Genomic DNA, 26,146 nt, shown 5'->3' on the forward strand with positions numbered 1-26,146 from the left:
ACCTATCAAAAAACTCACTTTTGTAACTTCGACCCTCTATTTGTTTAACTCATTACAGCAATATGATCACCGAGAGAACTCGTTGGAGATTAAGCTCTAATTCAATCGTTTTATCTAGTTTTTATGATGCGACTCAAGTTATGTGCTTAATGGAAAAAATCATAACCACCACCCCTAGTTTATGGTGGATAATTATCACCCGGAACCTCTTTGGTTTGCTCATTTTGCATGCAAACTTCACATTAAAATAGGGGGAAAAAATTACATATGGTCAGCGTGGCTAGTAGCTTGTGGTGGCTATATCTTATAAATTCAACAACCCAATATCCCATTTAAAAACAAACGGTCTAACCACATGGTTACTCCTCTATGCCATTTACTTCACAAACAAGCTCTTGCCTAAACTACGTTATATGTTAGTCTAACTCTACTCTTTGTTAACAACATGTATATTATTTCTAGCTAGTTACTCAAAGTGCAAATATTAGACAATGCTTAGATGAGAAACTCTCTCTCCCCTCTCTCTCTCCATGTGCACTCTAGTAAGGTTTTAGAGAGAGTCAAAATGAAGAAACCAACTTACAAAGTCAAACTCTTTCAAAACAACTCATTTGGAGGATCTTTCTTTCTCTTTGAGACATAATATTTTATAAATCTCCACAGTTGAAAATGAATTTTATAGTTTTATTTGTCGATGCTTAACATTATTTGACTATACGTGCATATTGTTATTAAATATTATTCGTTTCTTTAATGATCACAACAATTTGAAGGAAATTGTATAGATTCATCCATCGGTGCTTTGTATAAGGTTCGAACGAATAGTTATATCATTCGTTGGTTGGGGTTCTACTAACATATCTCTTTTACAATGTTAATACAACTATTTATAGAATAAATCACCCCAAGCGATTACATCTAAATGTATGAAAAACATGGTCAACTTATCGGATGAGCTAGAATTATTGATTATAATTGGACTCCCTTTAAGTACAATATCATGAATCAAAGTTCAAACCCCATCCTTGAAGTAGTTTTGAAACAAAACTTCTCCCTCTCTAGAAAAGTAACCAATTTTGTGAAGGAGTGAGAAACGCACTTACAAAAGTAGTGCTGACCCAACCCACTTGTTTTAGTGCTTACCAAATTTCATAGAAAAAAGTAGAGAGAAAAGTCTTAAACGTTTGTTCATATTGCCTTTTGGTGTGAAAACTTTTAAGAGAGAGACAGAGAGAAGGAGGGGTTCATAACCACACCAAACATCACTTCTTGAATTATGGCCTTCATCAATAACAAACCCAAGAAGCAAAATCCATCTTCCCAAATCATGAATGTTAGAACCACCCTTTGCTTCATTGTTCTCTTCACAGTTCTTGCTCTTTCTCTATTTCTTCATACACCTTCCAACACCACCTGCCCCACCACCAGCATCACCTCCTCCTCCTCCACCACTCGAACCGACCCATTCTCCGGTGATCTTCGTTATTCTCAACTCTCTTGGAACCGGTTACCATTCACCGACGAAAACCCACCTCTAACAACACTAAAAATTGCCGTTTTCTCTAGAAAATGGCCTATTGGCTCCACCCCAGGCGGGATGGAGCGCCATGCCCAGACCTTATACACAGCTCTAGCCCGCCGTGGCCATAAAATCCATGTCTATACTTCTCCTCCCTCAAATAAAGCTGATATTGATCAAATCAATGGAAGTCCTAAAAGTTCCCCACAAATTCACTTTCATGGTGGTGAACTAGGAGAATGGCATTATAATCTAGCATGGGAACAATTTGAAGCTGAAAACAAACATGAACCGTTCGATGTAGTCCACACGGAGAGTGTCGCCCTTCCTCATTGGCTAGCAAGTAAGCTTCCCAACTTAGCCGTTTCTTGGCACGGTATCGCTTTAGAGAGTCTTCAATCAAGTATTTTTCAAGATTTAACTCGAAAAACTAATGAACCCATGTCAAGTTCATTCAATCAAAGTTTATATGGAGTGATTCCTAAAGTGTTAAATGAGATTAGGTTTTTTCATAACTATGCTCATCATGTTGCTATTAGTGATAGTTGTGGAGAGATGTTAAGAGATGTTTATCAGATACCTAATAATAGAGTTCATGTGATTCTAAATGGTGTTGACCAAGAAGATTTTGTATATGACATCAAGTTAGGAAAAGAATTTAGGTCTAAATTTGGTATCCCTCAAAATGCAAGTTTAGTACTTGGAGTTGCAGGTAGATTAGTGAAAGACAAAGGTCATCCTATACTTTATGAAGCATTTTCCAAGTTACTCACGTCGAATCGAGACGTATATTTAATCGTTGCTGGGTCAGGGCCGTGGGAGAACCGATATAGAGAAATGGGTCGTCAAGTTATCGTCTTAGGGTCGATGAAACCAAGTCAATTAAGAGGTTTTTATAACTCAATTGATGTTTTTGTTAATCCAACTTTGAGACCTCAAGGACTTGATCTTACTTTAATGGAAGCTATGATGAGTGGTAAACCAGTTTTAGCATCAAGATTTCCAAGTATTAAAGGAAGTATAATTGTTGATGATGAATTTGGGTTTATGTTTTCACCAAATGTTGAATCTTTATTAGAAGCATTGAAAATTGTGGTTAAAGAAGGATCAATGAATTTGGCTAGAAGAGGAAGAGCTTGCCAAAAATATGCAAGTTTTATGTTCACTGCAAGAAAGATGGCATTGGCTTATGAAAGGATGTTTCTTTGTATGAAAAATAACTCGTTTTGTCAATACCCTTTGAGGTCAGACTAGAATTTTTAAAAATTTACAAAAAGGTTTATAATTTTTATATATTTTAACATTAATCCTTTCTTGAATATGGAGCTAGTCTAGACTCCATTAATATTAGGGATTAGTTTGTGTTGTTTTTTTAACCAAAGAAATATAGATTTTTGTTTCATACATGTAAGATTTTTTTATAAATGAATGAGAACAATGATTATGGAGGAAGAGGAGATTAATAAGAAATTTTAAATTTGTGTCAGCTTGTGTGTATCTACTTGTTGTAGGGAATAAATTTGGTACTATGATAGCCTCCCCTCTTTAAGGCAATGGGGTGAGTGTTGGAATTTTTATTTTTATTTTTGTTGAAAAGTTCGAATTTTTAGTTGCTCTTGCGAATGTATTCCTGATGTTATTTCCAAAAAAATTGTTTTTAGGATCGTCAAGTCATAATAGTATGATATGTGTGTTCATCATTATGTTATATACGATTGATATACTATCACTTTTGAAACATACATAACAAGAAATGATATACATGTCATCCAGTGAAATCAAGTTGTCGACTTTTTTTTTTTGATGAAAGTAGGCATATGCCTAGAATTTATTAAATCAAAATATTGGCTTTATCCGTCGCCAATGGACTTACAATACAACTAGGGGTATTAGGAACCTTTCAAATTTGAGTTACATTCTCATTAAGAGTGAACTTAGCTAATAAGTGAGCAACTTCATTAATCTTGCGCGGACAATATTGAAATTGAACGTTTTCAAATATCGCAATTTCGGATTGTATTTCCGATACTACATTCCTGATCCTCCACGGAGGGTCTTCATCTGATTTTGAACAAGCTTCAATCACAACCATTGCATCTCCTTCGATAACACAATTCCAACTATGTAATGATTTCGCTCGAGCAATGGCTAGTTTAGCCGTCATTGCTTCCGCTACTAATGCGTTTGGAACTGTGATGATCTCTGTGCAGGCTGTAACAAAGTTTCCCTCATGGTCTTTACAAACTACTGCAATTGCTGCGACCCCTTCCTTAAACGCCGCATCAAATTTAAATTTCATTGATTCTAAAGGAGGGGGAACCCACTTCACTAATTTCACATGGTCAGAAACTCTCACCTCGATTTCATGATTAGGCTCTCAAAGTGTATATTCTCTTAACAGGTTCAAAGCTTGAGTGACAATTGAATTTATGCACGGAGTCGTACCCTCAAACACTTTCTTATTACGAGCTTTCCACAAAAACCAACTCGTATAAACTCTCAAGTGTATAGTAGTCTCATCCTCATCTCCCAACAGCCAACTAACCAAACTAGTCTGAAAAGTTTCAACACCATCTAGCCGAATCAACAAAGGTCGACTACTCCAAACTTCTCTAGCAATTCTACACTTTCGGAACAAGTGATCAATATCTTCGTCTTTTTCATCACATAATGGACATAGCTTGGATACTACGTGATTGAATCTTAGTGCTCTCTTCTTAGTAGGTAATGCATTATGGAGGAGTCTCCATAAGAAGAACTTCACTCTTGGCATTATATTTAGTTTCTTCCAAAACTGGTTCCAAGTGATACTCCATGGCAGTTCCGTATTATGCGAAGATGAAGGATTCGCTGTCTCGATTGTTTTATAAAGAGATTTAGTGGAGAAATTACCTTTCACCGTATGAATCATTTTTATGCACCATCACCCCCATTATTTTCTCAAAATACTGACATGGAGCTCCACTATGGAGACCATTCCACTTTTTCTGATTTCTTATGTGAAAACCTCCCTCAAAAACTTGCTAAAGTATAGATTTCTCCTCGTTGCTTCAATGGAAAATTTTGTAAAATAGTTGAAATTTATATCCCAAAATTCCAACTATTCGAACGATAATCTAACTTATAATGACTAATTATGCACTCAAAACAATATAAAATAAATACCAGATGATTCATAAAGCTAGAATTATTCTGGTACAAAAACTACGAAATAAAATAATTTTCATAGCTAAATAGTTTAAAAACAGTCTAGAAAAAACAAATAAATTATTTAGGTACAAACTTTTGGGTGGAAACAATAAAATTTTAAACACACTTTTGTTCTCATGTCTCCACCTCTTCTGATTTCCGACCACCAATTCTAGCCACCACTTCTGACTACTACAATCATCGTTTTTTCCCCTCTCTCTCAGCTATCTTTATTTAATTTCTCTCTCAAGTCTGATATTTCTACCTCTCTCTCGGATCAGAGAATGAAACGAAGATGAGAGAGATTGTTGACTGACCGCTACGATATGAGAACAAAAGTGTGTTTGAAATAAATTTTTAGTTTTCTTATCCAATAAAATTGTGTATAGCTTTCCGGTTTCCCAAAACATCCATTTTTTCAAGCGAACGACACATAGGGCACATTTTAAATTTTTTTTTTTATTTATTTTTATTTATTATTTATTTTTATTTTTTATAAGTAAATCATGATGTGTTCAACCAAAAAAAAAAAAAGAAAAAGTAAATCATGATGTTCAGATTCGAACTTATGACCTCCTTTAGTTTCAAAAAAAACTTATGACCTCCTTAGATGAGGTGAAACATAAATTTTGAAGGTAACATATTTAAAAGCGATAAAGGAGGCAAATTTATACTAAGCTTCTCTTCCACTCTTCCAGAAACCCTCGAACCATTTCTTTGATTTCCATGGAGGCAAGAAGAAATTCTTCTTCTTCTTCTAATAATCGCCATCTTCCATGGTTTTCTGTGATCGAAGCACTAGCGGATTCCAAGCTTGTTGATTCGTCTCTCCTCAATGGTACTCCCTTCCTCTCTCTCTCTCTCATCTTCTCTCTCTCTCTCTCTCTCTCTCTCTCTCTCTCTCTCTCTCTCTCATGTTCTGTTGTGTTCTTTTAGTGTTACTTGAAATAAGTTTGAGGGGTTTCGTTAAATCTGTGTGTGCAGATTTGATAAGTAGGGCTTCGGAATTGACAGACGAATCATTTGCCCACAAGGCTAGGGAAAGACTTGCTCTGAATCAATTAGAGGATTTCATAACAAAATCTGAACTTCCCACTAACAACAACGAAAACGTAACTATTGATCAGCCGGAACGGATTGAAATCGATGTATCAGAGCCAGCACATGACCTCCTCAACCGTCTTCTTCCCAACGTAATGATAATTTCTTGTGCATTCATCGTTTCCTTTTCTTTTATCTAATGTTTAGGTCGTAAATTTGAAAACTTTTATGTTTGAATGTCAAATTATTTGCTAAAATATGCAGTAGTTTTCCGAAGTTCAAATTTTCATTCAAATTCACAAACTTTGGAACCTAAGGCTGCTCTGATTGACATTGTCCAATGAAAAGATAAATGTCTTGTTCCGAAGTAGCAGCAATCGACCACAGCCTAAGTAATATAACTTCACCACTTGTTCCGTACCTGGACTAGGTAAAGTATCATGCTAAAACTCAGTCGAGCCGAACATTGGAAATCAAGGGCTGCCTCCAGTCTATCCGGAGTATTACTTAGCTCCAAAGATGATTTAATACATTTGCATAACATTTCACATACTCATTCAACTACGTTTGCTTGTGCCGTGTTTTTTGGTTGTTATTCTTTTGTTACTTCTTTATAGTTCTGGTGGTAGAGAGTTGCATTTACTGAAGAATTTACAATTTAATTGTCAGAAGGAAACATCCAGTGCGAGAAAGCCTATATCCGAGTCACTAAAGAATGATATTTCTCAATATGTTCTCCACAAAAGAGCCCACTTTCCAAAATGTGATTTAAAACAGGTAAGAGAAGTACTTTCCGATTTGCGTGGTGGAAGTAGTAAACTGTATCTTGTACTTAGGCTCTATCTTACCACTCAATGCTTGCTTATGATCAGCTGAAGTCTGCAATTCTTGAAGGTGTTCATCCGTCTGCCTCATATTTAATGAAAATAAGTGGATTAGATAAATCAGGCTTAGACAATCCTCCTGACAGTAGTAAGAAGAAAGCGAGTTGCTCAGGAAATGAGCAAGTACAGTGTCTCAGAAGAGGTGCTAGTTGTAGACTCTGCGGGTGCAGGATATCAAGTGGCGATAAGGAAGTGAGTGATCTGCCGGGAGATGTAAATTCTCTGAATGATGGTGATGATGATGATGAAGATGAAGATGATGGAAGTAAATTTATTCTTCAAAGAGATGATGGTAATGAGTACGATGGCTTAAAGAAACTGAATCAGGGCATCAATGGTGGTGAAGTCCAGAACAACGAGTCACAGATTCCATCTAGTAAATTTATTCTTCAAAGAAATGATGGTAATGAGTTCGATGGCTTAAAGAGACTGAATCAGGGCACCAATGGTGGTGAAGTCCAGAACAACGAGTCACAGATTCCATCTAGTAATTTTATTCTTCATAGAAATGATGGTAATGAGTTCGATGGTTTAAAGAGACTGAGTCAGGGCACCAATGGTGGTGAAGTCCAGAACAACGAGTCACAGATTCCATCTAGGAATAATGAAATACCTCAAGGGCATTCAAATGGGTACTACCAAGAAGACAAGAATGTCAATGATGGGAATCTTGATAACGCTCCCTCATCCGATTCAGATGTAGAGGCGGTTATTGCTGCTAAAAAGCATAATAACTTGAGTTCTGAGAGTACCTTCAACCGAGACACTCAAGATATGTCAGAGTGGACAGAAGGAAATTTATGTATAAAATGTAACAAAGATGGTCAGTTATTGACGTGTTGTGGCAGCACTTGCATGTTATCGTTTCACGAGAGTTGTATTGGATCTTCAATTAGTATCAGTGATTCCGGTGATATCTACTGCCCATCCTGTTTATATGCTAAGGCGGTTACTGAGTATCGTGAAATCAAGAAAAAGGTTGTTCAGGTTAAGAAGAAGGTGAAATTAACTAGAAGTCATTTATCTGAGTTTATGTCTATGGTGAATGCACAACGACAACAACTATCTGAAATTGCAGCTAAAGAAGACCTACTTAATTCAAGAACTGTTAGAGATACCCCAGAGGCTAACTTTCCCAATGAGAATGATGATAGACTCCAGAGAGAGAGAAATGATAATGAACCCATGCAAGTGCCCAACGTTCTTCTTGACTGTAACAAGCCAAAATCACCAGTGAGTGACAGAAATATTGGCAAAGCAGGAGAAGAAGACATTCACGAACAAGATATTGTTCAAAATCAAAGAGAAGTAGAAGGTCAAGAGCTTGCAGAATCTCATACCACCCACCATAGTGATGATTTACCCAAGAGAGTAGAAGAAACAAGTCTGAGCTGCAAGAAGACTTCAGATGTTTTATTAGGGGAAAAAAGGACCGGGACAGATTTGAGCGAAGACCCTCCATCTGTTTTAGAGGAAAAGAACCATTTAAATGCTCGTCGAAAGCGTAAAACTGCAAAGTCGCCCGGTACTAATGTAAAGACTGCGGACGCCCATAAAAAACATGATGATGTAGAAAAAGAAATTGAAGATTGGCAGTATACTAGTGATAGACCCCAGACACCATCATGTCAGGCAAACATGAATGAGAATGAGGTTCCTGAAAACCGAAATGGTGATGGGATTTCCCTTCGTCTTAGGAAACGTGAAACGCTTCCTACTATACAGTTGAGTCAACTTGTAATTCTACCTGCAATTTTGTATGATCATGTTCTCGTTGCCCCAACCCATGCAAATAAAAGTTAATTGTAAACTCACTCTGTTATGTTTTGCAGCACCAATTCTCCAAGGCGGAAGAAAACTGTCTGGAGTGCTGAAGAGGAAGAAATTCTTAAGGTCAGTCACTTCCACACTTCATTTGCAACCTTTTCTCTTTCCCTATCGTCGTTGTATTAGGTCATAACCCTGAGCCATAAACTGTATGTGATCGGAGAACGTGGTATTTGGGATAGTTATTTTGATATTCTTTCCTTCACAAGTATAAAGTAGGGAAGTTATGAAGATGGGGGTGAACATACAACTAGTATCAAACAGCGCTAGAGTTGGAACCATAGTTTAAGATTGTAAGTACTACTATTTCACCTCACCAATTTTCTGTCGTTTCTTAGTTGCTGGAGTATTTTTCATTTGTTACAGGAAGGTGTATGCACATTTACAAGTAAGAATGATAGAAATATTCCATGGAAGAGGATATTGGAATTTGGATCTCATGTTTTTAAGAAAAGTCGTACCCCAATTGACCTGAAAGACAAATGGAGGAACATTTCATTGAAAGAAGAAGAAAATTGATTGTGAAAAGGCTGAAAAGTTCAGGTGATCTTGTAAAGAAGAATTAGCTTGTAACTTTTATTAGTAAGAAAGTGCTTATTGCTAATTTGCTATAGTATAACTTCATATATATAACTAAGGTAGTGTTTCTTGTTTTCTCATTTTTGGAATACGACTCGGTTGAGTCTGTTTTCTTTGCATCTGACTTCGTTAAGGTCTTAAAGGATACAATATTCATTTCAGGCTCTCACTTCAGACTTTATGTCTAACGTAAATGACCCCAATCAGCTCGGATCGATCATTCAAACATGTCAAACAAGAACAAACATTCTGCATTTTGACTCATAGAACATTCAAATCTCAAATCAGATTTCAAATCTAGCTTAGAGTAGATATGGCACCACGCTGTTATCTCCTTCTGTACTTGAATAATGATTCCTGACAATGCCCCTAAATGACCTACACAATGACCTGAACTAATTCCAATTCCTGCAGATTTCTTAATCTATAATATCATTTTGACCTTTTTCTATCAAATAAACCTCACCCAAAGATTAGTAGGGGGCAGGAAAATTGAGGAAAGGAAAACGAAACAAAAAGATTAATAAACACTCCACTCTAATAAAATGAAGTGGGGGATTACAAAGGAGAAAATGTAAGCGAAAGTGGGCAAGAAAAAATTTAGACTGCGAGACTCAAAAGCAGTCAAACATTGTCCCGCTAACCTCTTGGTTGCAATGGTGGATTTCAGAGATAACTCTCCGGAGACGTATGCACGTTTTTTTTTAATTCTATTTAGACGTAGGCACGATTTTTTGGGCTGAATTCTTCTTTTCATAAAACTGCAACAAAAAGTAAGTTATATTCTTTCTTTTGGTTGTCTAGTCTATTTGACTAAAATGTTTGTTTCTTTTTTTTTTTTGTTGAAAGTTAAAATATTTGTTCAGATGTTACATCTTGTGGGAGGGAGGTGATGGGGCTTATAGCTCCCTTGAACTTATGTAGATCCGCAATCGTTTAATTGAGATTACATTATTATTTATGTGTGATAAAAAACAATTTTTTCCTTGTGGTCGGTTGCAAATAGAAAAGTGGCCGCGCAACTTTATTTTTTAAAGTTTTATTTGTGGGACATCCAAATTGATATTTTTCTCTTTTATTATATATCTTTTATTATTTTCAAATTAGTTATCAAACACCATAAATCTACGAAAACTTAATGCCCAAGTTACCGGTTTTCTTTTCTTTACATTTTTCTTTTCTTCTTTACATTTTTCTTCCTTTTCTTCTCCAACCTATAACCGGCTGTGTAGGATATGCCTACTCTTGCAAGGCCAACACAAAAAAAGAAGGATATGCTTAACCCCTTTTCACATTGAATTGATGGAGGTTTGTGAAGTATTCCTTTTTGGAGTTCTAGAATTTTATTTGTTGACATATAATTTTTTAAGGTATTACTTTTACAAAATAGCAACCAATAATACTTACAAAGCCACCCAAATCTACAATCTTAAAGTTTTGGATACAAATTGTGGACAAATATTTTTTGGTTAATGACTTTCATGCAAAAGAATTTTATTGCTCAAGGGCAAAAGGGAAGAAGGGCAAGTTGGTCCTTAAGGCAGCCAAATAGAGGAAAAGAATATAGCTGTGGCCTGTGGGGTGGGTGGATGTCAATTTTAAGGGCGGATCAGAGCATTTAATTTTAGACTCTCTCAAATGGTCCACAAAATTCTCAACCCACACATTTCACATTCCACACCACATGCCCACATAGCTGCCACCATTTCCACACATTAACCATCCGTCACCAAACCACATTTACATTTTTTTTTTCTTTTGATTTCAGAAAGTCTGTGAAACCACATTTACATTTTACTACTTGACACACATCATCTGGTCATTCATTGACACACATTAAAGGTTTTCTATTAGTCGGTGGATTTACAATTCGATCTTCAATGGCCAACATAGATTCAATGTGAATTGACGAGAGGGTATGCCATCGTTTAACGAACTTACACTTTCTGTATTTGGAGATTTGCTCAAACAACAATGCGTCCATTTAACAATTCAAAAGTCACGTAATCGATACTCAAGATATATAATCTTATGCTAGTTTATATAGTCTTTATAATATACGAAGGTCTTTCCGAGTGACATGCTACATACATTTACGAGAATATTACATCTTAATGATTATTCAAGCCAATTAGTTTACTCATTGGATCATACATTTTGTAAAGAAAATATGTATTTCGTATTTATCCCCTCAATACTAATTACTAATGGAGGTTACTCCCTCCATTAATTAGTGATTGTGTTCATTCTCTTAGATTTACTATTTTTTATTAAAAAACATTAATACAATATTTAGCGTGTGAAAATAGAGTACAGTTACTAAGAACAATAATCAGATGATGCGATTTTAGTGGTTGTAATACTTCATTAGATTAGTAATGTAATTTGCAAAAAAAAAAAAAAAAGGGTTATTTCCCTAATGGCCCCCTACTTTGTGACCAGCTTCCCGCCTGGCCCCCCACTTTACGAAAAATACCCATATGGCCCCCTTCCGTTATAACACCGTCACTCTCTCTCCTCCATCTCTTTTTCTCTCTCTGCCATGTCACGCCACATCATCTGTTACGCCACCTCATCACCTTCTCCGGCAAAGGTCGCCGGCCGGCCAAATTTCCGGCCGGCGACCTTCAAACTAAAAAAAAAAAAGTTTTTTTTTCTCTCTCCTCTCTCTCTCTCTAAATTTTTTTTTTTTTTTTCTTTCCCCTCTCTCTCTCTAGATCTAGAGAGAGAGAGGATTGATCCGTTCAAGGTCTGAACGACCTTGAACAGCTCGTTCGAGGTCCGAACAGACCTTGAACGAGCTGTTCAAGGTCTGAACAGACCTTGAACAGGTCCGTTCAAGGTCGTTCAGATCTTGAACATATCCGTTCAAGGTCTGAACGACCTTGAACAGATCCGTTCAAGGTCTGTTCAGACCTTGAACGGATCAATCCTCTCTCTCTCTAGATCTAGAGAGAGAGAGGGGAAAGAAAAAAAAATAAAAAATTTTAGAGAGAGAGAGAGGAGAGAGAAAAAAAAAAATTTAGTTTGAAGGTCGCCGGCCGGAAATTTGGCCGGCCGGCGACCTTTGCCGGAGAAGGTGATGAGATGGCGTAACAGATGATGTGGCGTAACATGGAAGAGAGAGAAAAAGAGATGGAGGAGAGAGAGTGACGGTGTTATAACGGAAGGGGGCCATATGGGTATTTTTCGTAAAGTGGGGGGCCAGGCGGGAAGCTGGTCACAAAGTAGGGGGCCATATGGGAAATAACCCAAAAAAAAATCATTACATTATTCAGTTTATGCTTTCATTTCCTATTGTCAAATATGGTCCACTTATTTTACCGAAGATAATAATTTTAAGGGGACAAACTCAATTACTATTTATCTAGGGAGATAAATTCAAATTTTTTTTGAGAAATCGACTACGATCTACGTTAGTCGTTTACATGTGACAAATCTTGATGGCAAACTGCTTCCACTAAGACTCAATCCCACGACCTCATAGACTTAAGAAAAATGTCCACCTGTTACCCAAAGGGTGATGGACATAGATAAACTCAATTAACAATTAGTGTTGAGGAAGTAATGTACAGAAAAAAATGACATTATGTCCGGCACATCTCCACGTTGAATCCCGACCGACTGATGTGTCGAGCACAGATTTAGAGAAAAGAATTAAAAATTCTTCTCTCTAGATCGGGATATGTGTCGAACATAGCATCACGGCTGAAGTAAAAATCCCTTAAAAATAAAATAAAAGTGCACCGCCTCGTGTGAACATTTGTTTGACCTGGCTTGTGATGTCAAGTGGGAAATAGACTTTTGGTCATTCATTGTACTTGGTCGTAAGATTTAACAAAAAAAATCTTTGGTATCAAAAGAAAGTACGGAAATCTATGAAATCGAACGGTTGATAAGAAAGTCGGCAATACCATATAAATCAGTAAATGAAGGCTGCCGAAACTGTCTCTCTCTACTAATTTTAGGGAAAGCAAAAGAAAAAATAGGGTTTCATCATATTGCCTTCCTATAAGTATCACTTTGAAACCCGCCTCTCACTCTCTTTCTCTCTCTAAAATTGATACTTTTGTATCCATCAAATCGAGATTTCTCATCTTAGTAGATTGATAGAAGATTTTCAGTTGTTATTGCTGTTTCTAGTTCGCTTGGTGCAGGTCGGGAACTATTCGCAGCGTCTCTCTTTTCTTTTTTCTGATCTTTTAGATTGATTGATTCGTGAGCATGCGAATCGAGTCCCGCCTTGCATCAACTGAACCGGATACGGCAATGAAATGAAGATTATTCAACTTTTTCAGTGGATTTCTACCTATTAAAGGTCAGATCTTTACCTGGATTTTGGTTTGCTGTTTTGTTTAATGATTTGGATCTAGTGTTTTTTTGTTTATGTTCATAATTTATAGATCTTTCTCTCAATTGAAGTTGGTATATTTATGGATCTATTATGTATTTATTCGTCATTTAATTATAAGATTTAATGATTTATGATTCTTAATTAAAGTTCACATCTTTTCCCTATCTTTTTATACTGTTTATTGTGAATTAAAGTTTCAATATTTTCTCTAATCATTTGAACACAGATCATGATTTATCATCAGATTTAACTTCGCTTGGGCAAAAGAATCAGATTTGATTATAATGATCTCAAATATTTTACCTACTTGATGATCAATGCTTAGTATAACATTATGTTGATCCAAAGTGGTATTTATTAGAGCTCTAAGAGGTGAGATTTGCCAAATTCACAATAGATTCAATTTGTATAATATTTATTCTTGGCAGATTTAAACAACCGATGAATAGAATGCCTGAAAGATTTGGGCGAAATCTGTCATTTTCAGCTAGATTTCGCTCAACAATGATACAGAAACAGTGGGCGTAATCTGGTCCTCACGTCCGATTCCGGCCAGATTTTGCCCCTTTTTTGGGCATTCAATCATTTTTGGTTAAAAAAACAGTAGGAAAAATCAGTGTGCATAGAAATAGAATTTGTTGTATAACGGTAATTACTTTGTATTAGTAGTTTATCTGGTTTCGAGAATCTTATTTGAGCTCTTTCAGATTGATAGTTTTTTTTTTCCAAACATGAAGCTAATCCTTCAATATAGTTCCCCTTATTGTTGTCGCGTTATCTCTTGTGTTATTTTTTAGGAAATGATTTAAAGAGAGACGACTTTGTTTTGATTCCCCACTTCCATTGATGCTCATGAGGAACAAATATCTGTAAATTCCCTACTTCCTTTCATTTTCTAGCAGGACCTTTTGTTGTGGTTGTGTTGTCACTCTTTATTCCATTTTAGTTATTTATGTAAACCCCCTTTTTCGATGTTCTCCCAGTACAGTTTCTCTAAATGCAAACAGAAATCCGTTCCAAAGGCGGCTTACACGTCACAAACTCGGTAGTAGGCACTCAGTATATCTGAATCACCAGCTTTGAGGGGATCTATCTATTAGCTTTGATTAACAAACCGAATAGGAGTTGTTCAATGTATTCGAAGTTATTATTATATCTCAAAACACTAGTTCGGAGTTATATATAGATATAACAAAGACCAAATGTGACATAGCGAGAGGGTGATTTGAGCTGATAAACATCCTATCCACTGGGAAGCATTTGTAGTTATATGGTTTCGACAATGCTGATTATGTCTGTAATCCTGATACTCGATGCTCACCTACTATGTATGTTTTTTCAAATGATTGGACCGGGAGCAATTTCATGGTGTAGCAAAAGGCAGCCAACATCTTTATTATTAAACCAGGGCGGAGTATTGAGCTACAGAATCGGCAGCACAAGAGAGCACTTGACTCATGAAGGATCTGTCTTGACCAACCAATTATGCAATTTCTTTGTACTGTGATAACTGATAACCAATTATGCAATTTCTTGTGTCAATATACGTCAACTTGATTTCTTCTCGTCGACTTTTTCTCTCTGAGGAATGATGATTCATCTCTATGTTCTCGGTTATTGCATGAATTTTTGCAATCAGATTTTTGCAATTTGTGCTGATTGCAGTGGATTATGTTTCGCAATTTGTGCAATATAATTTACAATTTGTAGATTGTAATTTTTCGACCATTTTATCAAATTTTGCGTTTTTCAATTTGTAGACCAAAAAACTCAAAATTTAGACAACTATTTATGTAGAAAGTACCTGTGAAAGAAAAAAAAGACCTATACTTTTACTTTTGTGACTTCGTGTAGTTTAGAGGATGAAGAACTTGGGCTTGCAACTCTTAGCACTGGTCTAAGGGACTTTGTCTATCGAACCAGTACAGTTATAGTAGCCACTGTTGCTTCATGCTTGCCTATGGAACAAGAAACAATACTCTGTCGAAGTAAATTGTGTAATTTTGTTATATGTACATATATAAGATTGCCTATGTCCAACTTACAATCAATTGACAATGGCTGAAATGGATCTTGCAAAAAGAAAAAATGAAATGGTTGGGTAAAAAGGCCTTCATCTGACTGAAATGGATCTTGCAAAAAGAAAAAATGAAATGGTTGGGTAAAAAGGCCTTCATCTATGAAGACATTTGTTTTAAGGGTTACTTCCCAAATGACCCCTACTTTATGACCAGCTTCCCGCGTAGCCTCTACTTTGTCAAAAATACCCAGATGACTCCATTTTTTCGTTACCGTAGATGTCTGTTAACTCTCTCTCCTCTATCTCATCACCTCTCTCTGACACGTCATCCCTCTCCCCACTTCATCATCTTTTCGATAAAGTCGCTAGCCGACCAGAATTTCCCGCGGCCTACCGGCGAACTTCATACTTAAAAAAAATCTTTCTTTCTCTTCTTCTCTTCTCCTCCTCTACTTTTCTCTCTCTTCCACTCTTTTTTTCTCTCTCTCTCTATCTCTTCTCACTCTCTCCTTATTCTGAGCGGCGAAGGGAAGAGCCTTTCGCCGGTCGTCGGTCTAGATTTCGAAGGTCTGGGGAAAATTCAGACCTTCCCAGGTCTGGGTTTCCTAGATCTCGTCGGTCTGGGTTTTTTCTAGACCACTATGAATAGGACAAGGGATAATTTTGTCGTTACATACCCCTTCAAAGGGTGTGAAAATACAAATACTCTAGTTATACTCTGTCCAATTAACTAGTTACACATGGTAGACAAATTATGAGGGTGTACTTTAAACATTTTTGTTAATCACACTCATTACGTTGGACTAGGGGTGGGATTTTGGCCCGGAAACCCGGAACCCGCCCACGACCGTCCGAGTCCGAAGTGTCCGTGACCGTCCGATGTCCGAATCGGTCCGTACCCGCCCGACCGAAAGATCTTAAGCGGACGGACGCGGGCATAGGTCTTTTAAGTTTTACCCGGTGGTCCGACCGAGTCCGCCCGCTTATATCGTCCGCCCGACCGAACCCGTCCACACCCGTCCGTTTCTCCTACCCGTTATACCCGCCCGCCTATATGATTGATTTTAAGCCTTTAGATTTGTAGAGTTAGCTACAACCATTAGATTTCAAGAGTAAAAATAAATAACCCTAGAAATCACTTTTCTTAATCTTGTCTTCGTCGTTCTACTTCTCTAGTCTTTATCTCCTCCAAAATCTCAGTATCTCATCAATAACTCGAGAATCCACAATAAACCGATCGTAATCCATGAGAAGAAGCATAGAAACCGATCATAATCCATGAGAAATCTTAATGCTTATCTTGCGATTTTGAATTCATTTACTTTTTAAAATTGTAAAGTGGGAGTTTTAGAAAGTTGTATTTAGCGATTAAACATTTTTAATTTCGAATAAAAGTTTCTTTATTTGTTCATTAGTGACCGGTGTCCGCCCGACCGATACCCGGTTTGCCCGACTATCAAAACGGTCACGGACGGGCACTTTGTTGAAGAAAAATCCGAAATGTCCGCCCGTTTTGCCCGGATGTCCGAGTGGACACTTAGGACTCGTGTCCGTTCTGCCCGGACCGGTTGAGCTAGTGTCCGTTTCCCGCCCGTCCGGACCGATTCCCACCCCTACCTTGGACAACTGCTCTTTCTCTTTCCACTCTTTCTATCCACCCCACTCCTGTATTTGTTTAGTCTCTATCGACGACATGAGGATCCTCTCTGCCATCGACAACCCTTTTTTTCTAGGCGAAGAGAGTACCAGATGAAGGGAACCCTCAGTGAGGGTTTCGGGGTTTAAGCAAAACATTATTCCTTTTAATTAGCTTTGGCCAAAGGATCAGTTCCGTTGTCGTTGACGCAAGTCATTCTATTTCTCCCTCCAACCTCCAACTGTGGCGAACGTCTAATTTGATCATATTTTCTCTCCATTTGCACTACGTTTTTTAGGCGTCACCACCTCAGCCCGAAGACTGAGAAAGGGAGTAAATAGAGGGAGGAATTGAGTTTTTGCAGCTTGAGTGGAAGAATGATATGGAAAACTCAGTAAGCACCTTCTACAGGAAATTATAACCTGCCAAGTAATCAATGAATTGCGACCCAAGTAATACCATCAAAAGAAATCTTCTTTATGTATTTCAAACTTTTGTGGTAGGACCATGCCAATAACAACCTTATAAATAAAATGTTCCTCATTACATTGTTAGTTCACAAAAAAGTAAATTTTTGATGTACCATGACAATTGTTGCTAGGGACATTAGAAAGTACCATTGGAACTTCTAAACGTACGTGTATCTTGGCATTGTATGAAACAATCAACTTTCTCATGTCATTTTCGTGGTACCATGTGGTTTTCTCTCGTTCTAAATTATTTTTTCATCTACACTGTATAACAAGTGTCAACCACAAAACTGGATTACTAGAAACGGGAATGCTAGGTTCACATAGCATTTTGACGAAATAAGTTGCCGCAATGAGTTCATTTCAAACCTTAGGTGTTCAAATTAATCTCTGAGATTAAAACAAAAACTACATTGTTTCAAGACCCAAAGTTAAAATTTGTTCTTCAACCGTAATCTTCAATTCATCCCCATCTCCATCTTCACCGCCACTACCACCACTTCTTACTCGTAATAACAATGCATTGCCTTAATTACTTGCATACGTAGCACAATATGATAGTACAAAGAAATTTTGTAATATCACTCTCACACGCACACACAAAAAACACACACATTTTAGATTGGAGTTTTTTTTTGAGAAAACTAACAACTTAAAGTCTGTAAATTTCAAACACAAATATTATAAAAGACTTCAAAATTTAAAGTTAAAGAATACAATATATTTCCAAAACATCAATAGAAAGACTGAAACTTTACATGAGCATCGTATGTAAACAAAGATAACCTAAACTTCAAAATACTTAAAAGAAATTCTAAACCAATCACACTCAACACCAAAGTTCATACAGAAAACATTGAACTTATAATACCAAACTTCAATGTTCTAATAAATATTCTGAATGAATAACACTAATTCGCTTTCAATATATTTTAAATCTAATTTCAACCCGTCATAATTGTGGACGAATGAAGACGAATAGGTGCTCTTATCATGGTCTCAATCTGAATTACGAATTTCTCCATTGCGACCTTGGGTAAACTAATGGGTATCACAATACCTTCTTCTCCATTTTTGTTTTTGGATTGTATAATAAAGGTTATGATAAACTCACCTTGGGCTAGTCCACCATACTCAGCTCTTCCCCACCCAAAATCAACATCCCTAAATCCCACACGTGACACGTTAGATGGTATAAAAGTTCCGCGTGGGAAGAAGGGAGGCCGACCATTAAGCACCAAAAAATCAGCTGTTGATTTCATGTACTCTTCATTGACTTGGTTCTTAGCTTTTCTCACTAATGATATTGCATATCCCAGTGAGTTCTTGCACAAATTCTCAACCGTCGATATTGCCACCGGTAGAACAAAAGCATTTCCATAGTATCCGTTTGGCAATAGTTTATCAATCTTTCCGCGGGCACTAGTTAAGCATACCATTCGAACATTTTCTTTGGGATCAAAGTTCAGTGCGATCGTACGACATTTCCATATAAATGCAATAAGGATCTCAAATGTAGTACAAATGCCAATACTAGGATGCAAGTGTTTCTTTAGGGTTGAAATGTCTTGGTACGAGAAGAAGAATGAACGTTGGACCATGTCGTCGAGAGAGATTGATAGAGAATCCATGGTTTCAGGAAGGGTGTCGAACTCTTCATGGGAAAAGGTGACTCGTGGTGGGTCACGTGCCGAAAGGACTTCTCTTTGCCAAACTGGGAGGACTGATGGGACTTCTGCTCCTCTTGCAAATTCGCCCAAAGCAGACATGAATTGGAATAGACCCTGAGCGTCGCACATTGTGTGGTTGAAACGAATACCTAAAATGAATCCACCGCATGATAGACGAGTCACCTAGTTTTTGTTACCAAAAATGTGGCCCATTAGATTTCATCATTGAAATTATTATCCAAACGTTGACCATCCATGTCTTGCTCTTAGTACAAAATAGAACTGAAATTCGGAAAAAAATCATTTTTCTTCACAATTTCACTTTATAACTATTGTTCCTTGATGTAATTTCAATAGGGCAAATGATACTTGACCAGAAAATCTTGTCCCAACACGGCCTAAGTGTTGACATGGTATGCCCGGGAACTAGGGCGAATCCAGGGGTGCAATCAAATCTCTTTGCTCTATTTTTTTATTAGAGAAATTTTATGATTAGAGTTTCCCCACTAATGTTCAATGATGTTTACTTCCTCTTCTATGTCCATTTAAGTTGGTCTTCACATACAAAAAAGAGTGAGAAAATCTATCCTAATTTGTCTAACTATCAATTGATTAATTTTTAAAGTAATATGATTTTAAAGAAAACTGTGAGGTGAAATCTTGGCCCCGCCCTTAATTTAATACACTCCGTAATACTAAGTGAACGGTCCTGATCAAAGTCAAACTTTGAAAAACTTTGATCAACTTTTGTCTTTTAGTGAAAATCAGTCATTAGGTTATGAATTTTGTCAAGGACTTTGTACATGTAGCACTCCCGTTTTATAATATTTCTGTGTTGATAACTTTCTGTGTTAGTCATTGTGCTTACGAAGTTTTTTTTTCGTTCTGGTACATAACTTCCTTGCCCTGAGTCAAAATCTTGGATAGCCACTCAGGGCAGAATTTTTGGGCCACCTAGATACCTTGGTTTTATAGTCAAAATTAATGTACAAAAAAAAAAAATCATGATCTTATGCTACATCAAAATGGAAAGTCACCTGAATCAACAAGGGAGGGCTGTTAAGGGTATCACTGCCGCCAGAATCTGGAAGATCAAAAAGAAGTTGTTCAAAACAAGGAAAAGGAGGTTGAAGATCACCAAACTCTTCGAGTCGAACATCGGCATCTGCTTCAATGAAGATTACACCTTCACCAGTACAATCTACCATTAGCTTCCTCCCTGGTCCTTCTCTTAACCTTCCTGCAAATGGGTAGTAAAAACAAAGTACACTTGCTAACGCCTTTCTTATCACATCAACTGGATCTTTTCCTGTCATTTTCGTGTCATTACGATAAAACTGGAATACAGGAAGTCGTAAACGAAGACTCTCCTGGTCATCAATGTCTGAGAGGTATTTGAGTTCATGGGGTGTAGGTTTAGAAGGAGCAATTAGTTCCGGTTCGCGTCTTTGAACCCTAAATACCAGAGTTGATGTCATGCTGCTTTGGGAAATAGTACTTTAAAGTTTCAGGCTTTGGTGAGCCAAAGATTTTCTCTCCAGCACTATTTTATCTCCCAGAAAAAGTTTTTCTCTAAAGTTTAGACTGAGCATGGAGATACACAAGGATATGTTGAAGAGAAGTCAAGTACAAACAAGACATGAACTAGACGTAGGATGTGGGAGATTCTCAATAAATAAGGATGCACTTGCTGTGTGCTTGGAGTCTATCCCATGTGGTTCTTGTAATGATTCATTAAGGCCAAATGTGAAAGGGCAATAACCCTTTCGGGTGCAGTGGTTGGACACCCCTCTTAAGCCCACGAGGTTGTGGGATCGAGTCTCCGTGGAAGCAGTTTGCCATCAACATTTATCTTATGTAATTTAGGCTATAAATAACGTAATAATTTGTCGGACTTTAGGCCACTTTGTTGTTGGGTTTTAGGCCTCTTTCTTTCTTAGTTTAAATTAGGTGGTTATCGTGCTCATCACATCTTCATAATGTATCAATGCCTTGTAACGACTAACATATATCGTAGTCGAATTCTAAAAAAAAAACCCTTTCGCGTTATCCACTCATCTTGAATTGGGAGATGTTATAATTATAATGAATAATTTTTATTCGAGGACAAAGTTTTTCTTTAAGTTTGACTACGATATAGACCGTTTTTTTATTCAAATGAGGAAACATGTCACGTCTAAGTAAGAAATTCCAAGTAACTTTAGTAATAGACACACTAGGTTGTATGGATGTATCCATTCACATGACACATATTGGATTGTCGTAACAACCATGGTCCGTTCACATTTGAGGATATAATTCCAACCAATTTCCCTTTTTGTTTACATTTGAGGATAACCACCCAAGTTAAATTACGAATTAAAAGGGACCTAAAACCCAACAACATACTAAAGAAGTCTAAAACTTATTATTTATACCTAAAGCCCAACAACATACTAAAGAAGTCTAAAACATATTATTTATACATTTGACAACCCAAATTTAATAACCATGAGTCACACCTTCTTTGGGAATCAAATCTGGAGTTTATGTCAACACCATCAATTACTTGGGCAAGCAAGAGTTTTCGGCACTTTGTTATACAAGTTATTTGGAAAATATGGAGTCGATTCCTTTTGACATTATCAGTTAACATTTGGGGTGTTCTTGATCTTGGTCAAGCGTACATACCTTTAACCAAAATAGTTATAAAGATTTTATCGTATCCTGAAGACATAATTGCGAGCCCGTGGTATACTCGTGGTTAATATTAGAAGAACGTGAAATTATCGTCTAAAAGAATCGAAATCAATCGAACTTTGAATTTTTGTGCATAACAACATCCCTTTCTGTTTTACAATTGAAGTAGTAAATATTCCAACGATGATAGGGACCTTTGAAAGGTCTCTTCTTTTGGTAATAGAAGAAATTTCCCAACTGAGGATTGGCCACATAAAACATGAACATGTGATTGGTCCCTTTTTTCTAGCTAAATAACATCTTTTGGAGAAAACGGATCACAAAGTACAACTAAATTACATGTGATAACAAAGAGTTCATTTGGCAGGTGGTCCTTAAAAGTTAAAGAAGACTAGGGAAGATATATACAAGGGTTCATTATGGGCATGGTAATTGTAAGGAGATTAGGTCAAAAAAAAATTGTAAGGAGATCCAATTTATCTGATTTTATATGGAAAGGAGTGTATAATCTGTGCCCTTCGGAGCCCAGACACTTGTAGCAAAGGTACGCAATCTTCGCCGATGAGCTTGAAAGGTGTAATCGTAATCATTGAGAGAGTTTGAAGATAAGTTTAGAAAGTATAATCTCAATCCTTTGAGATAAGGTTATGAGGTGTACACTTAGCCGTTGAAGAGAGTTTGAAGATAAATTCGAAGAATATAATGTCAACCTTTCAAGATAAGTTTAGGAGATACAATCTTAGTCATTGAAGAAGATGATATATTCTAAAAAAAGATAGCTTCCTTCCTTATTATATACAAGAAATGATGGTATGTCCGACAAGTATCCCGCCGGAATCTCGACTGGGGAGAACATAGGCGGGCATGCCATCATCGCTCTATTATATATTTGTTGTTAGTTACCCCTTCTCCATGTGAGATTATTATCACACGCCTCCTCATGTGTAGTATGGTTAGCCTAGCACGTGTTTTTTTTTGTTTCGGATCACGTGGAGTACGTATGACTTTTAAGCCTATCACGTGTAGGCCTAACTCTGATACCATGTTAAATTTGTGGTCATCCAACTCAAAATCAATTGACAATGAGCGGAGATGACCTATACATTATATAATTGGTTGCTAGTTACCCATTCTCTTATGTGGGATTATTTTCACAATATAGACGATGAGGACTCATTAATTTTGAAACTCCGTAGTTTGTTTTTAGTTTTGAAGAAACACCTCTTCTTAATCACCCTTTCCATTTTCCAGCAAAATAATAATGATCACCCTCTCCCAGGGGCAGAACCAGGATTTCATACTAGGCAGGGCAAGCCTAAAGTCTCTATAAAATAAAACTTCTACATATAATACGTATCACGTATGGTCTTACAAAATACAACACAAGACAAGTTTTTTAAGAACACCTTTTCGTATCATTATTTTACATTTATCTTCACAAGAAGTAATCTTTTGACTTAAATTTACAAATTAACGTAACATTGGATAACTCGATTGAGTACCAAATTATTCAATGTTACTTGAAGTAGAAAAATTACATAGTCAAGAGTATACCTAAGCAAAAACAAGATTTTCTTTAGCAATTGGCCCCTTAATTTAAGTCCGCTTACTCTTCGAAAGCAAAATGAAAAAGAAAGCCAATGCAGGAACAAGGATTTGAACCCGTGTCTTTGGGTTGGAAGGATAAAGACTGCACCACCAGAGTTAAAGCAAAGTCTTGTGAATAGTTGTAGCTTATCTTTTATATGTGGAGATCAGGTCGGGCAACTGCCCAGCCTGGTCTCCACATAGTTCCGCCCCTGCCCTCTCCGACCCCGTCACTAAGTAGAAAAACCACTGTCTGTCACTCTCTATCCTTCCCACTCTCTTTAGCATGTAAGGGCGGCAGTCGTCAGCAACCCTTTTGTCTAGGATGGAAGAGAATACAAAATGAAAGGACTCCTAAAAAAGGTTTTGAGATTTAGGCAAAACCGTTTTCCTTTAGCACTAACCAAGGGGTTTATTCTCTGTCATTGACATAGAAATTGTGGAGAGAGAGAGAATGAGAGAAAAGAGATGTAGATTGTGGTGATGGGTGGTGGTGGTAGTGGCCAACGCTAATAGGAGGTGGTGATGGTCGACAGTGATTCAGAGTGGTCCTCGTGAAAAAGATGAACAAAAGGGATGGGAGAGGAGTCTATTATTTATTTATTTTTTGTTATTTAAGCCGATTGACCAGCTTTCTTATAAAACCCTTTCATTTTCCGTAGTGAAGACGTTACAAAGATTGTTGCAAATATTGAAAAATCAAAAATGATTTGGGGACTTGCCTGTGTACTTCCATACTCATTGCTGAGGTGGTTAATAAGACCAAAGATATTTTAGTCTTTTCACAGTCTGAAAAGCACTCTGAAAAAGACTAAAATACCTCTTGTTCTATTAGAGGAAGTACACCAGGTGTGTAGGGGGAATCCCCCTATCAACATTGTTGAAGGATACCATTCCAAGGCGGGGACGTGTACTTTGCGTTATATGAGACAATCAATTTTCCCTGGACCACTACATAATAAATATGCCATTCTATATGGTTGTATATGCCCCGTATTTGATCCTTTCCGCAACCACATATCATAGGCCCGTAACTTATTTTATCTTATATTAATGGCAAGGGCATTCTGCACACCTCCTTAAAAGAACAATAGGGTTATCCAGTGTAAACATTTTTGTTGGTCCTTTAAGGAAGTTAGCTAAATGGAGGAAAAGAATGTAGGTTTGGGGGTGGATGGAGGTCAATTTGAGGGTGAATTGAAGCATTTATTTTCGAGAGGAAAATTCTAAGGCGCAAAATTCGGGTCAAAATACCAAATGAAGTCCAATCTGAAATAATAATGCAAATTAAATTTAAAAGTTGAAATTACACTCTTAACTTCATAAGAGAATTAACATCCCTCTTATATCTCTCCACTCTTTTCCCTCTCAGGGTGTGTTTGATATCTCATATTTCCATGAAAATAAAAGAATTTCTACGTAATTAGGTATTTCCACCGTTTGATACGAAGTATAATTCCATGACTTTAATTCTCTAGGGAATCTATTTCCATGAAATAGCCCACTTTTAATTCCTTGTTCTACCTTAAGAATTAGTTTCCGTGGAAATTCAAAAATCAAAATAAAAATATTTTAATATATTCGGATACTTGAAACCTAATATTTATCTCCATATATGTTCTAAATGACATTTTACTCATAAAATTTAGCAAAATAAACTTTTACTTATACATTGAGCAAATGACATTTTTGCCCTTCTTACCAAATGACATGTTTACAAAGTTGTTATTGACATTTTGGTTTTATATAACTAAAATTACATTTTTACCTTTTTATAATATCAAATCCACATCTTACCCTTATGTTGTCAAAATGACATTTTTACCCTCGTATAAATCAAAGTGACATTTTTACCCTTCTGTGGTATGAATGACATTCTTACTTTTATCTTGTAAAACTAGCATGTCTACATTTTGACATTGAAACGACACAAGGTTAAATAATTTTACAACATAGGGGTAAAAATATAATTTTGGAAACATAAGGGTAAAAATGTAATTTAGACAACATAAGGACGAAAATGTAATTTTGGTAACATAAAAGAAAAAAAACTCATTTTGACTACATAGGAGTAAATAAAAACTCTTAATTGAATACTCCCTCCGTCTCAAAATGAAAGTCCATTATTGAAACTCACCCGATTTATTTTCGTTTTGTGTGTTCCTATATTGTCCTTATTAAATAGGGTTATTTCTCAAATGACCCCCAACTTTGTGACCAGCTTCCTGCCTGACCCCCTAGATTAGCAAAAATACCCACATGACCCCTTTTTCTGTTATCTTTAACTGTCCGTTACTCTCACGCCTCCACCTCATTTCCTCTCTCTGCCAAGTCACCTGAAACGCCACATCATCATCTTCTCTAGCAGGGGTCGCTGGCCGGGCCAAATTTTCGGCCGACGACCTACAAACATAAAAATAAAATTAATTAATTTTTTTTTCTCTCTTTTCTCTCTCTCTCTATTTTTTTTCTTTCCCCTCTCTCTCTAGAACAGATCTAGAGAGAGGAGAACAGACCAGATCTGTTCGTGATGAACACGAACATACCTAGGTTTGTTCGTGAAACCTATTTCTCTCTCTAGATCTGTTTTAGAGAGAGAGAGAGAGAGGAAAGAAAAAAAATTAGAGAGAGAGAGGAGAGAAAAAAAAATTAATTAATTTTTTTTTTTATGTTTGTAGGTCGCCGGCTGGC

The 26,146-nt window shown here is 36.8% G+C and overlaps 4 protein-coding genes and 1 long non-coding RNA gene across 8 annotated transcripts; 3 read left to right on the plus strand and 2 right to left on the minus strand.

The window, feature by feature from the left end:
• The first annotated feature begins 1,188 nt into the window (after positions 1 to 1,188).
• Positions 1,189 to 3,005, plus strand: LOC147569916 (UDP-Glycosyltransferase superfamily protein). The gene has a single exon (XM_086656421.1). The coding sequence runs from the start codon at positions 1,277 to 1,279 to the stop codon at positions 2,771 to 2,773; it is 1,497 nt and encodes a 498-aa protein (XP_086512547.1). The 5' UTR covers positions 1,189 to 1,276; the 3' UTR covers positions 2,774 to 3,005.
• A 414-nt stretch (positions 3,006 to 3,419) lies between these two features.
• On the minus strand, positions 3,420 to 4,430 carry LOC147569917 (uncharacterized). Its single transcript, XM_086663583.1, has 2 exons — positions 3,965 to 4,430; positions 3,420 to 3,847 (listed from the first exon to the last, which is right to left on the minus strand). Exons 1-2 carry the CDS (start codon positions 4,428 to 4,430, stop codon positions 3,420 to 3,422), a joined length of 894 nt encoding a protein of 297 aa, XP_086519709.1.
• A 779-nt stretch (positions 4,431 to 5,209) lies between these two features.
• LOC147569918 (uncharacterized) lies at positions 5,210 to 9,119 on the plus strand. 2 transcript variants are annotated; one of them, XM_086656486.1, is made up of 6 exons: positions 5,210 to 5,546; positions 5,693 to 5,901; positions 6,419 to 6,526; positions 6,622 to 8,357; positions 8,466 to 8,526; positions 8,827 to 9,119. In XM_086656486.1, the coding sequence occupies exons 1-6, from the start codon at positions 5,435 to 5,437 to the stop codon at positions 8,977 to 8,979; spliced, it is 2,379 nt and encodes a 792-aa protein (XP_086512612.1). In that variant the 5' UTR covers positions 5,210 to 5,434; the 3' UTR covers positions 8,980 to 9,119. The 2 variants fall into 2 exon arrangements, with proteins under 2 accessions (XP_086512612.1, XP_086512613.1); XM_086656487.1 differs by having other exon boundaries at positions 5,236 to 5,546; positions 6,422 to 6,526.
• Positions 9,120 to 12,760: 3,641 nt separating this feature from the next.
• Positions 12,761 to 15,146, plus strand: LOC147569919 (uncharacterized). 2 transcript variants are annotated; one of them, XR_015231360.1, is made up of 3 exons: positions 12,761 to 13,357; positions 13,620 to 13,765; positions 14,191 to 15,146. It is a non-coding gene; the product is annotated as an uncharacterized LOC147569919 (long non-coding RNA). The 2 variants fall into 2 exon arrangements; XR_015231361.1 differs by lacking the exon at positions 13,620 to 13,765.
• Positions 15,147 to 18,204: 3,058 nt separating this feature from the next.
• LOC147569920 (benzyl alcohol O-benzoyltransferase-like) lies at positions 18,205 to 20,912 on the minus strand. 2 transcript variants are annotated; one of them, XR_015231362.1, is made up of 3 exons: positions 20,227 to 20,912; positions 18,375 to 19,372; positions 18,205 to 18,305 (listed from the first exon to the last, which is right to left on the minus strand). XR_015231362.1 is itself a non-coding variant. In XM_086656422.1 (2 exons), exons 1-2 carry the CDS (start codon positions 20,665 to 20,667, stop codon positions 18,464 to 18,466), a joined length of 1,350 nt encoding a protein of 449 aa, XP_086512548.1. In that variant the 5' UTR covers positions 20,668 to 20,885; the 3' UTR covers positions 18,205 to 18,463. The 2 variants fall into 2 exon arrangements, 1 of the variants encoding a protein (XP_086512548.1); XM_086656422.1 differs by having other exon boundaries at positions 18,205 to 19,372; positions 20,227 to 20,885.
• Positions 20,913 to 26,146: the final 5,234 nt, after the last annotated feature.

Source organism: Eschscholzia californica, unplaced genomic scaffold, assembly GCF_041429995.1.
Source record: "Eschscholzia californica isolate CP2 unplaced genomic scaffold, dmEscCali1.0.p SCAF_1, whole genome shotgun sequence".
In the NCBI taxonomy this organism is placed as follows: Eukaryota; Viridiplantae; Streptophyta; class Magnoliopsida; order Ranunculales; family Papaveraceae; genus Eschscholzia; species Eschscholzia californica.

Excerpts from the sequence above, each read along its gene's own strand:
- LOC147569916 (XM_086656421.1), top strand. The coding sequence starts at position 1,277 with ATGGCCTTCATCAATAACAAACCCAAGAAGCAAAATCCATCTTCCCAA.
- LOC147569917 (XM_086663583.1), bottom strand. The coding sequence starts at position 4,430 with ATGATTCATACGGTGAAAGGTAATTTCTCCACTAAATCTCTTTATAAA. Across the intron at positions 3,848-3,964 it reads TAATAAGAAAGTGTTTGAGG|TGAAGTGGGTTCCCCCTCCT; the intron begins GTACGACTCCGT and ends ATGTGAAATTAG.
- LOC147569918 (XM_086656486.1), top strand. The coding sequence starts at position 5,435 with ATGGAGGCAAGAAGAAATTCTTCTTCTTCTTCTAATAATCGCCATCTT. Across the intron at positions 5,547-5,692 it reads TGATTCGTCTCTCCTCAATG|ATTTGATAAGTAGGGCTTCG; the intron begins GTACTCCCTTCC and ends CTGTGTGTGCAG. Across the intron at positions 6,527-6,621 it reads CAAAATGTGATTTAAAACAG|CTGAAGTCTGCAATTCTTGA; the intron begins GTAAGAGAAGTA and ends GCTTATGATCAG.
- LOC147569920 (XM_086656422.1), bottom strand. The coding sequence starts at position 20,667 with ATGACATCAACTCTGGTATTTAGGGTTCAAAGACGCGAACCGGAACTA. Across the intron at positions 19,373-20,226 it reads GCCCTCCCTTGTTGATTCAG|GTGACTCGTCTATCATGCGG; the intron begins GTGACTTTCCAT and ends AACAAAAACTAG.